The sequence below is a fragment of the Eschrichtius robustus genome, chromosome 19, assembly GCF_028021215.1.
Source record: "Eschrichtius robustus isolate mEscRob2 chromosome 19, mEscRob2.pri, whole genome shotgun sequence".
Taxonomy (NCBI): Eukaryota; Metazoa; Chordata; class Mammalia; order Artiodactyla; family Eschrichtiidae; genus Eschrichtius; species Eschrichtius robustus.
The window spans coordinates 37,431,452-37,447,455 of NC_090842.1; the positions used below are offsets into that span (position 1 = coordinate 37,431,452).

General features: G+C 51.6%; 1 protein-coding gene across 1 annotated transcript in view; it reads right to left on the reverse strand.

Annotated features, from left to right (window-relative positions):
* Window positions 1-348: 348 nt before the first annotated feature.
* Window positions 349-16,004, reverse strand: part of GPT2 (glutamic--pyruvic transaminase 2) — a 33,576-nt gene continuing 17,920 nt past the window's right edge. Inside the window, exons 7-12 of the mRNA XM_068527307.1 lie at window positions 13,075-13,154; window positions 10,970-11,106; window positions 6,840-7,014; window positions 5,158-5,313; window positions 4,013-4,125; window positions 349-2,758 (exon numbers count right to left, since the gene is read on the reverse strand). Of these exons, the coding sequence (XP_068383408.1) occupies window positions 2,668-2,758; window positions 4,013-4,125; window positions 5,158-5,313; window positions 6,840-7,014; window positions 10,970-11,106; window positions 13,075-13,154 (752 nt within the window). The 3' untranslated portion in view covers window positions 349-2,667. The remainder of the gene's footprint in view (window positions 2,759-4,012; window positions 4,126-5,157; window positions 5,314-6,839; window positions 7,015-10,969; window positions 11,107-13,074; window positions 13,155-16,004) is intronic.

Consider the following 16,004-nt stretch of genomic DNA (forward strand, 5'->3'; position numbering starts at 1 on the left):
GCTCCCCTTTTCCCCACTGGCCTCAGGGCTGCTTCTCTGGCTCTCCCTGCCTGCCTGCCCTCCCCTGCCCCCTGTGAAGAGGCTACTAGTTCCTGTTTCGCTCCCACTAGAAAATCAAGGTCTGTTTTCATTTGAACAACATTCTATTTTAAAGAATCCGTGAAGTTTTCCCACCTCAAGCAATAAAAAGCAGCCCAGGGTCCTTGGAGTTGACACCTAAGAAGAAATGGAAACTGAAAAGCTGTGACTTAGGAACGTAAGAATGAACATAAGAGTGAAGATATACAATGAGTGATGTCCACTTGATATTTAGATTTAAACTACAAAGCAAGTTGAACACAGTCACCATTTTGGACATACATTTTATTGTTCAGAAATTTCCACCAGAGCTTATCATGAAGTACCTTTACCTTTGGAAAACAGCTCTTCCTGCAAATCCACAAACATGGGGACAACCAGTCCGGCCTCAAGGTGCAAGGTGATGGACCAACAAGGTATAGCCCAGCATCCCCACATGCAGATCTAGATGAACAGCAGAAAACTTCACAGGTGTGGATTTAAAGTGCGACCTCAAATGACAAACGACTTACCCTGGTGGTGCCCAAACAAGACATCAGAATCTGCAGAAAATCAAATCTATCATGATCAGCGTTCCTACCTGAATGAAGTTAACCTCCTAAACCAACTGACCTTATTAAGTTTTTACTCATTTATTTTAAAACCAAACCAAGTGTATATGACATCTTTTTAAAAAAATCATGTAAACATTGCAAAGTTTTTAGGGGTTATTTATAATCTGAAGAGATTCATAAAAAAACTACTGGACTTGTTAAAACTACAAATACTAACCCTATCCCGCCCCCCATGAAAAAAGCAATTGTTACAAAAATATAAAAAATATACTAGCTTCTACTATTTAACCTTTCCACCAGAAATCTCACAACTCTGGGACACATCCTGGATTTTATACCATCAACAAGCACAAGTGCAATTTTCTCAAATTTTTGAGGAAGAAAAAGTCCCCAAACATTCCCTTTGTTATTTGAGATTGTGGCTACTTTCTTCATAGGGACTGTAATGCTAGTGGGTGAGGACAGTTTGAAGTTTCCTACTGCATCCCCTGCATGGACCCGGCATGGGACTTATAGCACAGGAGGCTGCTTTCAAAGCTCACTCCTTTAGCCTTTTCAGATTTCTCTCCAGTCTCTTCAATTCCACTTTGGGACTTGCTGGATCCCCAGACTCCTGAGCTGGCCTTGGCTTCCCTAACCGCCCACCAGGGAAGGCCCACAGTAGGAAAAGAGGGCGTAAGCCTGCTGCCACCCGTAGTGCCCACTTTCTGGGAGCACGGGTTGGGCCCTGCACCCAGGTTTGCTCATACCAGGGAAACTGCGCACTTGGTGGATGATCCCCCAACTCCCACCCCCCCGAGAGATGACTGATGCTACAGGACAGTCTGCAGAGTCTGGGAGGGGAGCCAGAAGCAGATGTGGAGGCAAAACACTTTGCATATAAGGTAAAATACTTCTATAAACTTTGAATCGGATCACATGTACACAGCAGCCACGCTACCAGGCACTTTGACCAATTAAGAGCTAGGAAATGGACCAAATTCCGCTTGAAACAACTCAACAAACACTATGGGAAGGGGGTGTGGTTTAACTGTCTTCATGTCCTTAAGGATACCCCTCCCTCACTAGGACATTTTCAGTGTTTCCTTGCCCTCCTATCACCTAAAGGCTCACTCAAGCCCTTGGGTGAGACTGGTTGTTGGGTAACAGTGGGACGGATCCACACGCCACCGGGCAGAATCCCTCTACGTGACTGGGATATTGCTGGGCTGAACCCTGTGCCCCTGGAGTCCAGGGAGACCCCTGGGTGGGCGTCCCAGCCTAAGTGTGCCCAAGAGAACCCTTCACCCAAAGCCCTTGTATGTGCAGAGTCCTCACTACCTGCTGTGTGCTCCCACGTGGAGGCCTGGTTCAAATCGGAGCCTGGCTCACACCCACTCCTCCCCCGCAGGACCCTCTGACCTTGGCCATAGCCCCCGGTGCCCGCCACCACCTAGCCTGGCATGCGGTCCAGCCCCATGCGCTGCTGCCCCTACCATTCTTGTCTGAGAGCAGGCTGCCTCAGAAGGGCAGGCCCTCTCTGAGCCTCCAGTGGACTCTAGGCTCTCCTGTTTGAAGGACTAGATTTTCACACCGCTAAGGGTTTTATTTCACAGATCATGGTGGTGAGTTTGGGATTTCCAGTCCTCATCATGGTTAAGTTATACATTTCCCGACACCTTGTTTCTCCAGATCTGAAACAGCTCACCCAACACACCCTGATTGTTTCAACCCCAAAAGATTTTTCCAAAAGCAACAACAACAGATTCCGAGAACACCACCACATACGCTGAGCAAGTCCCCTCTACTTTGGTTGCATCAAAAAACAGGGCTTCTGAGACAACCCCAATTCACATTTGCTCAGAAGAGAGGTGTTCCCAACATCAAGGCACAGAGAAAGAAGTCTCCTGGGGCAAAATGACGATGAAAGCGACCAGTGGCCTTCGTAGGGCCTGAGGCGGAGTCGCTGGGGGGGGGGGGGCAAATCCAGTCTGGGCTGGGTGGGCATCAGGAGGAAGGCTGAGGGCCAGGTCTCCCTCTGGGGCCTGAGGAGTCCTCACGCGTACTTCTCCAGGAACTTTATGTGAAAGTCCTTCACCTTCTGTAGAACCGTCTTTAGCTTCTCCACCGGAGGAAGAATGGTCATTCTGTCAGGAAAGAGAACAGCGTCAGTCGGACACGAGTTGCTCTGGAAAAGGGGAGAGAAGTGAACCTGGCAGGTCACTCGTCCACCTGTGGCTGCAGAGACCAGGAGGTGCGGGCAAGTTGCGTGGGGAGGGACAGGCCTGTCTTGTCCACTGCGATGGCTCCAGGCCCTGGACAGCACCTGGCACTTGTTGAACCACTTTCTCCCACCATTCACACATTTTTTTACCCAACTCATATATGTGAACAAAAGCAATAAGCTGGTGGCAGCACCTCAGCTCACTAACACATCCACCCATAATCACAAAAGGTCTGCCCAACACTGAGAGGTGCATAGGGCTTTCTCGAGCGTGTGACTCTTGGTATTTCCTATGGCTACAGAGCGAGACTCCACTCCTGCTAGACAGGCCTTTTCCATCTCCACCATCAGTCTCATAGTGAGAACCTCCAGTCATAACTTTCCTGCATAGGAATTCCCACGTTGCCATGGTAACTAACTCCTCCCTCCAATACTGTCAGCCTGCTTCCCAGCCTTAAGGGCAGCCCTCGAGAAGTAACCACTTCTTGAATGAGCCGTGAATTGCCAAGGTGAACCCAACAAGGGTGGAAAGGCCATCCACACCACCCACACATGTTTGTCCATTGGCGGGGGGCCCTACCCACGACCTTCACTGACTCAAGACTTAGCCCCAGGTGCTAAGCCCATGACATTTCTTTTTTTAGCATCTGCCGCAGGAAACATCTGAGAGTGCCGTGCATGGAGAGGGTGCTGTTTGGAACAGAGCTGGCCTCAGCGGAGGACCTGGCTGAGCTGCTCCAGCTCGCCCAGCAGAGTCGCATGCCTGTGAAAGGCGGCACAGCAATTTCACCACGTCTCGGAGGCAACATCTCAGCAGGCTTTTGGTGCAGTGGACAAGCTACTGAGCTCCTGGATGCTGTATGATACCATCACGGAGTTGAAAAGGGACAGGGGAAGGAAAAGAAAACACAGCACAGGAACACTGCAGATGGCGTGTGATAGATGGGGGCAGTGGAGGGGAGACAGAGCAGTCAAGGAGATGACCTTGGCGTCGCCCACAGTCTTCCTTAGTCCCTGGCGCAGGGTCTCAGCTATCTCTGCAGCAGGACAGAATGGGAGTGGGATGGGGGGACAGGGGCTCCACATATCCCAGTCTCTGTAGGTGCCTTGATGTTAAGAAGCCCAAGTTTCCCAAGACAAACCCGGGACCAGCCCGCCGGTGCAGAGGAAGTGGTACCTGAAGTGGTAGGTGCCTTCCCGCTGCCCAAAGCCGCTGCCGGGCACGACACAGATGCCCATCTCCTCCAGGAGCTTCATGCAGTAGAACATGTCGGGGGCCATCTTATGGGCCTGTGGGAGCGGGACAGAACTTAGGATTCATTCCTGGTTTTGCACCGTACAAACATTACAATCTCAAAGCCAAGTACACTTGAGATGGCAGGTTCTTTCCCATGGCAGGGCCCTTCTGCCCTCCCTTCCTGTGAGAACCAAGGCAGGATGCTGGGTGCTGTAGGCAGCTGGGGCCGGGAACAAAGAACCCAAAGGCCACTTTGGGACAGTCATGGGCTGCGGGGCTTCTGCTCTCCAGTGGGGAGTGCCAGCCTGTTGCCTGTGTACCCCACCCCCACAGAGCAGCTCCACAAGCATTGGCCGTGTCCTCCTATACGCCAAGCCGGGGCCCTGACGTCTCTGCCCAGGGGGCCTTCAGGAATAAGCCTCTCAGGGGCCCTACTGTTGGTGCTTCTCACGTCGGTTTGCACAACCAGGCCACCTGTTAAATAGGTTCTCAGGCTCCAACACCAGCAATTCTGATTCAATTGGCCGAGGGGTGGGGCCAGATTTTGAATGTTTAACAAGGTATTGAGGAGGTAAGGGGGTGTGAGGACACTTTCAGAGATACGGCTCTGGCCCTTGATCCTCAAACCAGGGTCTGTGGCACCACCTGAGAACTTACTAGAAATGCAGAATCTTGGGCCCCTCCAAAGACTTCTTGAACCAGTATCGGCATTTTTAACAGGACCCCAGGTGATCCATGTACACACTCAAGTTTGAGAAGCGCTGCTCTAGGGTACTGTGGCCAGGTGGAACAGACAGCTCTTGATGCTTCCCCAGCATCTGTTCAGTTTTAAATGCATCACATCACACGTGGGCACCTGCCTTCAGCGCACCGCTCACCTGGAGGCGGCCTCACACCTGCCGCCTCAGCACAGCATGCTGCAGGGCTGGGTCTCTGAGAGCCCGTCATCTTTACACATTAAGTACATCTGACCAACGGATACACAAAGTTCAGAGCCTCTAGGGCCAACACTTTAGCTCCCCATGGCAAGAAGCAGTCCCATGTGAACCCAGTGAGAGAGCCAGCCCTGACCTGGCACCCCTGACCTGAGCTGCCTCCATGGCTTTGGCAGGGATGAAGATTCGAGGAAAGGCGTACATGGCCCCCTGCAAGGGGTTGCAGTGAATTCCTGGGACTTGGTTAAACAGGTCTTCTGTCAGCTTAGCTTTTTTGGCCAGGTTACCCAAGACGGACTCTTTCTCCTGATGAGACGGAGAAAGCACAGAAGTTAGCATCTCTGGACATCATGGCTCCAGACCCTGGAAACTATCCCTTCAAACTAGGGCGTCGGGGCAGACTGGTGCAGGTGAGCTTGTGTGTGCATAAGCACGGCAAATGGGGGAGGTGGGCGAAACACACATCCCTCTGCAGGAACTTCTTCCACAGACGCTCAGCCCATGAGGCTGCCATGTGCCCTGGGGCAGGAGCACACAGGCCACAGGTAGGTCCTAGGTAGCCTGTGTCATGGGTTCTACTCTTGTACCAGGATGTCATTCCTGAAAATGAGAAAAACCGGTCCCTGCGCATTGGTCTGAATGAACTTGGGCCTGGATGGAACACCCTAGAACATGCTTCTAGGAGACAGCCCCACCACTTCATTTTGGGGAGCCACCCTTCCCCCAATCCATGTGGTGTGTTTGGGGCACGTGATCCAGGCAAAGCACATCAGTGACAGGCTCAGAGCTGGACATGTGTCCAAAGCTGGAGCAAGCAGCCCAGCGCTTTTGCAAGTACTACTGGAATGTGTGGGTGAAGAGCTGTGGCCTGCGGATGAACAGATCAGCAAAACGTAGCATGTACACACAGTGGAATGCCACTCAGCCTTAAACAGGAGACACAGTCTGACACACGCCACAACAGGGATACACCCTGAAGACATCATGCTAATTGAAATAAAGTCACAAGAAGACAAATGCTGTATATGAGGTACCTAGAGAAATCATATTCACAGAGAGTAGAACAGAGGTTACCAGGGGCTGGGGGGAGGGGGAAATGAGGAGTTATTGTTTAGTGGGTACAGAGCTTCAGTTTGGGACGATGAAAAGTTTCTGGAGATGGATGGTGGTAATGGCTGCACAACAATTTGAGTGTACTTTATGCATTAAACTGTTCAGTTAAAAATGATCAAAATGGTAAATTGCATGTTCTGTGTATCTTACCACAATTTTTAAAAAAGGTTGTGAATCTAGAACAGCTGGGAACTGACTTCTTGGTTATATGACCAATAAATTCCATTTCTGTTTAAACTACTTAGAGTTGGGTTTTTGTCACTTGCAGTTAAAAAGGTCTGACTGCATCACTTCAAGCTGCAAGGACAGCCTGCAGCTGTGTCTTAAGCCACAGGCAGGCCCGTGGCCTGGAATCAATGCCATGCTCATCCATTTCCCCCTTTTAGTTTAGTAACAGAATCATTCCCCTCCCACTCCCACCCAGGGTGTTCTCAGGACACAAGGCCATTCCCTCTGGGCGCCTGCCCAACCGTGGTGCTCACAGGCGAGAAAGAGGAAGGGGTGCACCCTCCCCACACACACACATGCAACAGTCCTCCCACTTCAAATACAGCCCAGCTGCATCCTGAGACTTAACCTCATTGGGGTGAGTCAGGCACCACGCGGAACAACAAGCATCCCCGGGAGGCCATCTAGACAGAGGCTGGCCGTTGAGACAATACATGGTGAACACTGGCCGCACCAGTGATGCAGGCAGGCCATGGGACAAGCTGACTCACCCTGCTGAACTGCTCGAAGGATTCCTCTCCTGGCACCGGAGGGTTCACAACGATGTCCATGGCAGCCTGCCCAGACACTGGCGGGCACAGACGCACTGAGAGCAGCTTTACCAGCTGGCCCTTGATCTCAGGGTGCAGGTTGATCACCTCCATGTAGCCTCCTCTGTAGCCACACCTAAAAGGTTGAAGACGGGGAGGGGACCCACCGGTCACAGAGAGACTGCTACTAAGTGCATCCAGCCGGCCTGAATCTTCTGTAAACATCCCCATGCCCAACACTGAGTTTCCAGGTGTGGCCGAGTTCTTGCCAGCGGAAAGTGAATGGGAGTGATCTGTGTAAATTCCACATCAATTCCTTAAAAGCGTGCTCTCTCCTTCCTCTCTCCTTTTCGCCACCTCCTGAGAAATGCACACGCCAGAACAGCAGCCTCAGTGCTGGCCACATGTTGAGAAGACAGAGCCAGCCCAGCAGCCCATCTTTGAATGACCTCATGGGGCAGAGCCAGTCCTGGACTCCCCGTGCCTTTGGACTGTTATCACAGAGACACACTTCCATCTTGTTTGAGCCACTGTATTTTGGGGCCTTTTGGTTAGAGCAGCTTAGCCTGACTCTTAACTTATACACTAGCCCTGCTCCAAAGGGGCATGTGATTCAGGCCAGGCACCCCCTGCACAGGTTCGAGGGGTGGGCATGTGAGCAGTAGCCTGAGGACTTTGCTAGAACTTTCTGAACCCTGAAAACAAAGCCAACCCAAAGGAAAGCAAAGCAGGGAATTCCCTGGCGGTCCAGTGGTTAGGACTTGGCACTTTCACTGCCGAGGGCTAGGGTTCAATTCCTGGTCGGGGAACTAAGATCCCACAAGCCACGCGGTGCGGGCAAAAAAAAAAAAAAAAAAAAAAAAGGAAAGCAGAGCTGAGAAAGAAAACAAGACAAAGCCAGAAAGCAGAAACAGAGATCTGGTGACACTTTTAAGCCCCCTGATTCAACTTTACTCCTTGACTTTTAAAATTTTATTTATTTTTTATTTATTTTTTTATTTGGCTGTGTTGGGTGTTTGTTGCTGCGTGCAGGCTTTCTCTAGCTGCAGCGAGCAGGGGCTACTCTTCGTTGCGGTGCACGGGCTTCAGTATTGTGGCTCGAGGGCTCTAGAGCGCAGACTCAGTAGTTGTGGCGCACGGGCTTAGTTGCTCCGCGGCACGTGGGATCTTCCCCGACCAGGGAATCGAACCCGTGTCCCCTGCACTGGCATGTGGATTCTTTCTTTTTTTTTTTTTAATTTATTAATTTATTTTTATTTATTTTTGGCTGCGTTGGGTCTTCGTTTCTGTGCGAGAGCTTTCTCCAGTTGCGGCAAGTGGGGGCCACTCTTCATCGCGGTGCGTGGGCCTCTCACTATCGCGGCCTCTCTTGTTGCGGAGCACAGGCCCCAGACGCACAGGCTCAGTAGTTGTGGCTCACGGGCCTAGTTGCTCCGCGGCATGTGGGATCTTCCCAGACCAGGACTCGAACCCGTGTCCCCTGCACTAGCAGGCAGATTCTCAACCACTGCGCCACGAGGGAAGCCCTGGCATGTGGATTCTTAACCACTGTGCCACCAGGGAAGTCCCTGTAAGGCAGATTCTTTACCACTGGACCACCAGGGAAGTCCCCTGATATGGATTTTTTAAAAAGCCTCTTTGATGCAGGCCAGTTCAAGTTGAGTTTCTGTTACTTATTTCCAAAAGGATCCTGACTGATATACAGTCAAATCTCATGAAAATAAGCTGAGATCATACAAAAAAACAAAACAAAACAAAAACCTTTCAGAACGAAATCAGCTCCATCAGTCACACTTTCTGGACTGTGATTGATAACATTCAGACTAATAAGCACAGAAATGCAGGCACCAGCTCCTGCCTTCCTCTGTATGTGTACCACACCCACACAACCTCAGAGCACTTGGTATGAGACACTCGATAAAACGCTTTTGGGATCAGGCTGCAGAATTAACTGGCAGAGACAGATCCCCATGTGATCCCTCAACTCGCTTTTCCAACGCGTGAAGATAAATTCTGGCATCTCGGAAACGTTTCCTGAAACAAAGCTGAAAGAAGAAACTTTCTGCTTTATCCTCTGCTGATGAGCAGAATACCAAATTGGGCAAATCGGTCTGATCCTAGGTAATCAGGATCTGAGGGCAACAGGATACCACCTCAGGTTACCGACATCCGGGGTATTACCGTTAAAACAGTCATCAGTAACACAGATGGAGAGATGGGTAGGTATGTGACAAACACACTTGAGTTTGAAAAATGAGTTAATGGAGAACATATTTGTTTAGGAAAAGAGCTACACGACACATGAAGTCTAGCAAGGAGTCAGCATCACTACTGGGGTAGACCAGAAAGACCAGCATAAATCAACCCCTGCCCACGTCAAATATAGCCAAGAACAGTTGGGTGACCATCCCAAGGGGACAGCTCCCTTGACCTGGCTAAAATATTTCTTGAAGCTTCACAGTTACACTGGCCTCCAGACCCTCTCCTGACACCTGGCATAAAGCAGAACTCCCACAACGCTGGGAATGAATGTCCTTAGCTGTAAATGCACTGGCCTTTCCATCTCAGTCTAGTTTGTAGGTTCCTCCTCTCCTCCCCTAACTGCTGAGCAGGGAGGGCCTGGGCCCAGTCCCTGGACCTCTTCTCTATCTATACTCACCCCTGGTGAGACACCTAGGCTCAGAGATCTGTCTAACAACTCATACATTGACATCTCACAAACTTTAATCTCCAGCTGGATATCAGCCCTGAGCTGCAGACTCACACATCCATCTCCATCTGGACATCCAATAGGCATCTGCAAATTCTACACATCCAAAACCAACTTCTAATTTTACCCCAAAACCTGCTTCACACACAGCAATCCTCATCTATTGATGGCAACTCTATCCTTCCTGCTGTTTGAACAAAAAACTTGGGAATCATCCTTGACTTCTCTCCCTCACACCCACCTTTTCCATCAAGCAACACCTGTCAACTCCACCTTCAATCATATCCAAGATTCAACATCTTCTCCCCACCTCTACCCTGGCCCACGATATCTCCCCTGGACCATAACAGCCTTCTGACTCGAGTGCCCACTTCTGTCCCTACCCCCATCACACAGCAACCAGAGAATCTGGTAAAACATAAGTCAGGAGAAGTCACACCTCTGTGTAAACCCTCCAAGGGTTCCCATCTCACTCTGAGTAAAAGTAAAAATTAACCTAAGTAGCCCGGGTGATCTGGCCTCCTATGACTTTTTGTGGTCTCGACTTCTGCCACTTTCTCTCTCACTCCTTTCTAGTCCCCTTGCCGCTCCTCAAACAGCTGCTCCTTCCACCTCAGGGCCTTTGCACGTGCTGTTCCCTCTGTCTGGAATGCACTTTCCTCAGACATCTGTGTAGCTCCCCACACCACCTCCCGTGGGTCTTAACTCAAAAGCCAACTCCTCAGTGACCAGACCCCACCTCTCGGCATTCCCATCTCTTCTCCAATTATTTTTGTCCACTTGACGTGTGATATTCGTTTGTCTATTGCCTCTCTCTCCTCACTAAAGCAAAACTCTGTGAGGGCAGGGATGGCTGTGGTTTGCTCACTGCTGTAACCTCAGTGCCGAGATCAGTACGGGACTCATAGCAGGTGCTCAATAAATATTAGCTGAATGAATGAATACAGGATTGAAGCTGACTCTGGCCCCAGAGGTCACGCAGTGCTAAGGCAGGGTGCATACAGAGCTTCTGCACACAGAGCTTGGCCTACTGGCCTGACAGCATTTGTCCACTCAACCTGCCTTCCCTGGCCCTCAGAGTTCAATGTCAGAGCAACAGCCACATGGCTGGCAGAAAACACTAGCGTTGGAAGCTGCTGTGAGGTCCTGTTTTCATTTTCATCACAGCCTTATTATACACGAGCGCTTGCACAAGGTCTGTCCTCACACCACCGTGCTCCCTTTGGGGAGGTGTGGCCTGTCTCCTCCTGCTTCTTAGATCAGCAGAGACGGTGGATAAGGGCAGCCGTCTCTGTCCAGCAGACTGAGGTGGGGCAGGGCGGAGAAGCACACGGACCAAGCAGGCCCAGGGGCAGCGGGAGGGAGGTGGGGGCCCACATACTCGCCCATGTAGCCCTTGGAGGTGGAGTGGAAGGAGGCGAGCTCCACGTTGCCGGAGTACTCGGGCCCCATCTCGTAAAGCACCTTCTTAAAGGAGTGAAATCTGCAGTCTGGAGAGTACACGTTGTCCTGGTACACCTGCAGGAGGGGACGGGATGGAGACAGTCATCGCAAGTCCCCCAGAAGCCTGACCCACCCAGGCGGCGGCTGGGGGAGGGCACAGGTGCTCCGGGCCAAACTGCAGCCAGGCAGCCTGCCGTGAGGCCCAGCCTCGGACACCACTGCCAAGCCAGACGTGCCTGAGGGAACCTTCCAGAACAAGCAAGGAGGGAAGGCCTCGCGCTGGATGCCCACTGGATTCGCCCACATGAGCCTCACCCAGTCTCCAGACCTCCTTTCTGCCTCATGTGCCAGTGACGACATCAAGTACCCCACCTGCCCAAGCAGGTTTCCTCCCGCAGTGTGATGTTCACTTCCGTCAATAAGATGAGTGGTGAAAGCAGTTCATGCACCTGTCCTGACCTCCGCACCTGAAGTGCTAACTGTGTACCCGCCGCACTTCACGGCACTCACCCAGCTCTCTGTCCACCACTGCTGTCGGCGCCCACACTGGACCGAGCAGCGCCCACACTGGACCGAGCAGCGCCCACACTGGACCAAACAGCGCCCACACTGGACCGAGCAGCCTCCACACTGGGCCCAGCAGCGCCCACACTGGACCGAGCAGCCTCCACACTGGACCCAGCAGCCCACACTAGACCAAAGAGCGCCCACACTGGACCGAGCAGCGCCCACACTAGACCGAGCAGCCCCCAGAATGGACCGAGCAGCGCCCACACTAGACCAAGCAGCGCCCACACTGGACCGAGCAGCACCCACACTGGACCGAGCAGCGCCCACACTGGAGCGAGCAGCTCCCACACTGGAGCGAGCAGCGCCTCCCTGTCCCCGCACTGTCTAGCGCGCCGCAGGCAAGCGTCCCATCTGCCCTGGGAGATGAGCTTCCCAGACCCAGTTTGGACATCAGGGAAACCGAGGCTCTCTGAAGTGCTGTGGGTCAGCAGGAGGGTCAGGCCGGCTCCACCTTCAACAAGCCAGGCCGAGCTTCCTCCTGCCCCATGCCTCCCTTCCCAGACCCCGAGGGAAGAGGTTTGTGCCCCAAGTCGCTCTGCTGTCCATTCTCTCCTATAGAAATGAAGATTTTAGGTCCATCTGCTATTAATCCCGGCAACAATTTGGTGGGTAAGTGCTCTGTGTGTGGGGCGGGGCGGGGGGGGGGCGCTGAGGAGCAAAGAAATGAAGCTTCTGTGTTAGAAGCTGCGACTAACTAGAAGTCATGCAGCAATGAAGAAATGAAAACAGGATATGACGGGTCTTTCATTTCTTTCCTTGCAGGAAAAGAATGGGCATGCCTTGTCTCCAGAACTGGGGTTCAAGAAGCAGCAGCTGTGGGGGGTTAATTAAGACTCCCCTCCTCACGGGACACAGCATTAGGCCCACCCAGCACCCACTCTCCCTGCTTGAGAAAGAGGCCCTCAATTTGCCTCAGGGAACAGCCTCCCCTGCTCTGTCTGCAGGTTTGGGGGCACAGGGCAGAGACACTGCCCTGTGCCCAGGGCCTGGTCAGTTTGCATATCACAACCACTGGGCCACAGTAATTGGCTCAGCAATGGGTGTTTGACCCGAGCTGCACCAGTGAGGCTCAATTCTGAGACTTTTGCTGGAACCACCAGGAAGAAATGCTCTCTTTCTAGACTGGGAAGATAGCAGGCCCGGGTGTGAGGCCAAGGCAGCAGGATGGAAAGACAGGAGCTGGAAGATATGGTTTGAGTCCCTGGATCCAGCCCCGCTCCGGAGACCCTACCACCTTTTTACTTTTCAAGTTTAAAGTAGTTTGGGTTAGATTTCTGAAACTTATAACCAAGATGCCAAACCAATGTTGGGATGATTTTCGGTCACAGTCTCACAGGGTGTAACACTGAACATCCTCAACCTTGTTGTTCCAACACCTAGAAAGTTCTCTCTGGCTATAGAACAACCAGGCCTGGCTCCCTCTCCCAGAAGAGAAAGTGCACCCTCACCTCTGAGAGCCAAGGCCGCTCTTACCTCATCAGCCAGGAGAAAGAGCTTCTCCTCCCAGGCAAAGTGAATCACGTCTTCTATGCACTTTCTGCTCTGCACCTGACCTAAAAAGTCCCCAAACAAAAGCAGAAGGTAGGTTGTAATGCTGTTTAAATTGTCCCTAGGTAAGGACCCCAACCAGAATCACTCAGGTATCTGTGTTCCCTGGGACCCTGTGGGACCACCCTCCCTAGCTGCTGTGACTGGAGGGGGTTCAGTCAACCTCCAGGGAGCCCCGACGGTCAGCCCCGTCCCTCTGACTCACTTAAGCTGGGCATGTGGAGGGAGCAGTGTTTCACACCCAACTTTCTTGTTATTCTTATTGGAGGTGTGTGTGTGTGTGTGTGTGGGGTGGGTATATTTGTATTAATCTGTGCTGGAGGGCAAGAAGGCATGAAAGCATCATGGAGAACAGGAAAATTAAACTGAAGGAGTTAAATCATTCAGCCCCACTCCCCTCCTTACCCCACAGCGGCAGCACCAGGAGAACTGCACTGGCTACACCTTCTCCCCACACAAGCTCGGTGAGGCAGGGACAAGGTCTGTTGGCTCAGTGCTGACCCTCAAAGCCAGCACTCAGCAGGGCCCCGGTAAATACTGTGGAATAAGCTCTAAATGAAATGAGCCTGCCTGCCAGCTCTGGCTTCTCCCGGCAGCAGCTACATGGGAGCTGCGCCCTCTGAGGATGCCGCCGGGTCCCCCGCAGGGTCCCTGCCAGGGTCTCCCTTCAGGGCTTGACCCAACATTTCATCCATCTTAGAGAAATGAGTGCCAGCCAGCAGCAAAATACTTACCCATCAGTTCACGGGAAATACTGTGGGTTTAGGTGGGGAAAGGAACAAATGCAACAAGGTAGAAATGAACCTTTTCCCAATATTTCCTGAGGCCCACTATAAGTGTGGCACTGGATTGTCTGATGTACTCACAAAGCCTCTGGGAAAGCACTAGTCAGGCATGCTGACTTCTCACAAAAGGCTGTTTCTTTACTATACATAAATGTGCATCTGTGGATATTACATATATGTATATATTTATGTGTGTATGTATGTGCACATGTGTTATTTATATATGCATCTATATCTTGATGCAAACCAATATGTAGAGTATGTTACCTTCTTGTTAAAAATAAAAATAACTATATTTTTGTCCATGTAAGAATAACAAGAATAAGTCTTAGAAAAAAATATAGAGATGTATCTTATAAGAGCATGGTATGATTCAGCCAGGATTTCAGACTTAAACTGTCTAAGCAATGAACCAATTCCTTTACTAAGGGACCAACCTATCTCCTGCCAAGAAAGGGTCAACCGGGCTTCCTATGAAGCAAGCTCACGGCTCTGGGAATTAGGAAGGGTAGTAGCCCTGGATGCTCCAAGGAGCCAGCTGCTGTTCCCAGACAGGAGCTGCCTATCCAGGGGGCTGAGCCTGCCTACAAATGCTGCTGGTCTTCTCTCCCAGGGCTGCCATCCCACAAAGTGTATCCTGTTAGGATGCAAGCAAAGGTTTGAGCACCAAGAGCATCAAACCATGTGTACATAATGCCAGGGGGAGTGTTAAGAGAACTGAGCCAGGGCCAGACCTCAGGAAGCCTCCAGCTCAGGAGAGGAGAGGGGACCTGCTGTGCGCAAATAATCCCCGTGATATGAGCGATGCAAACTGTAGGACAAGGACAGAGCTTACTTCTCTCCAGTGCCTGGGACGAAGGAGTCACTCAGAACGTGCCTGCTGAGCCAATGGATGGACAAACACACACGGTGGTACAGGAGGAGAGTCACATAGGCTCTAGAGGGGCAGGGCACAGCTGTGCCCAGCAGGGGGAGACACGAGCCCAGCGCACAAAAGAAGTGGCTCTGCTGTAGGCCTCAAAGCTGGGGAGGGGTCTAAGTGCCCCTTGCCAGAGGCCAGGCCAAAGGAATTGCCCACAAACGAATGGGGATACCTGATGCTGGCACCAGCCCTGCATCCTGCCCTTCTCTGAGCAACAGCACTCAGCTGTCCTAGGGGGAACTCCCTCTCTTTAAACTCCAGCAAGAGACATGGGATACAGACCCAGCCAATCAGCCTCAATGATTTAACCAGGTCAGGCACGGGCCGGTTGGCCAACGTGCGCCAGTGAGAGTCTGGCCTGCGGCTTTGGCTGAAACTATGGCCAAGGCTCTCTGCGGAGGGCGCTCAGGTGCTGGGCGATGACTGGAACTGCTGGAGGCCGCTCCCAGGACAGATGCTTCCTGAGAAGGATTGCAACCCAGAGGAGAGCAGAGCTGGGAAACGGCCTGGGGTTCCTATGACAATGACGCTGATTCAAGTGCGCTGCTTTACCCTGGACTTCACAGATCCGCTCCCTTCAAGTCTTAAGATGAGTTTCTGTCTTGAATCCCAAAGAGCCCTGTTAGCCACTTATATCCAGTCCATTTTGACACCTTTTAGCCAAAGTGGTCACAGTGTGTGGTTCAGGCAAGATACGTGGTTATCACAGGTAGGTTTCTATTTTCCATCCCCCATCTTCCAATAGCTGATTTTCACCCATTAAGACCCCAGAGAGGGAATTCCCCGGTGGTCCAATGGTTAGGACTCAGTGCTTTCACTCTCAGGGCACGGGTTCAATCCCTGGTCGGAGAACTAAGATCCCACAAGCTGTGCAGCATGGCCAAAAAAACCCAAAAAACTGCTTATATTAACATATACTCACATGACTCCCCCACCTTTGACCTAAAACAGGAAAGTCTCTAGTGCAGTTATTTCTCCCCAGACAGCCAGGTGAAGATTTATGTAAGCACCTGGCCAAGAAGTTACCAACCCTATGATATAAACTAGGTATACAGAGTATTTCCTAAGATGTAGGACCTACTATTCCAAGTTTGGGACCCAGTGGCATCAGTGTCACCTGGGGGCTTGTTAGAAATGCAAATTGTCAA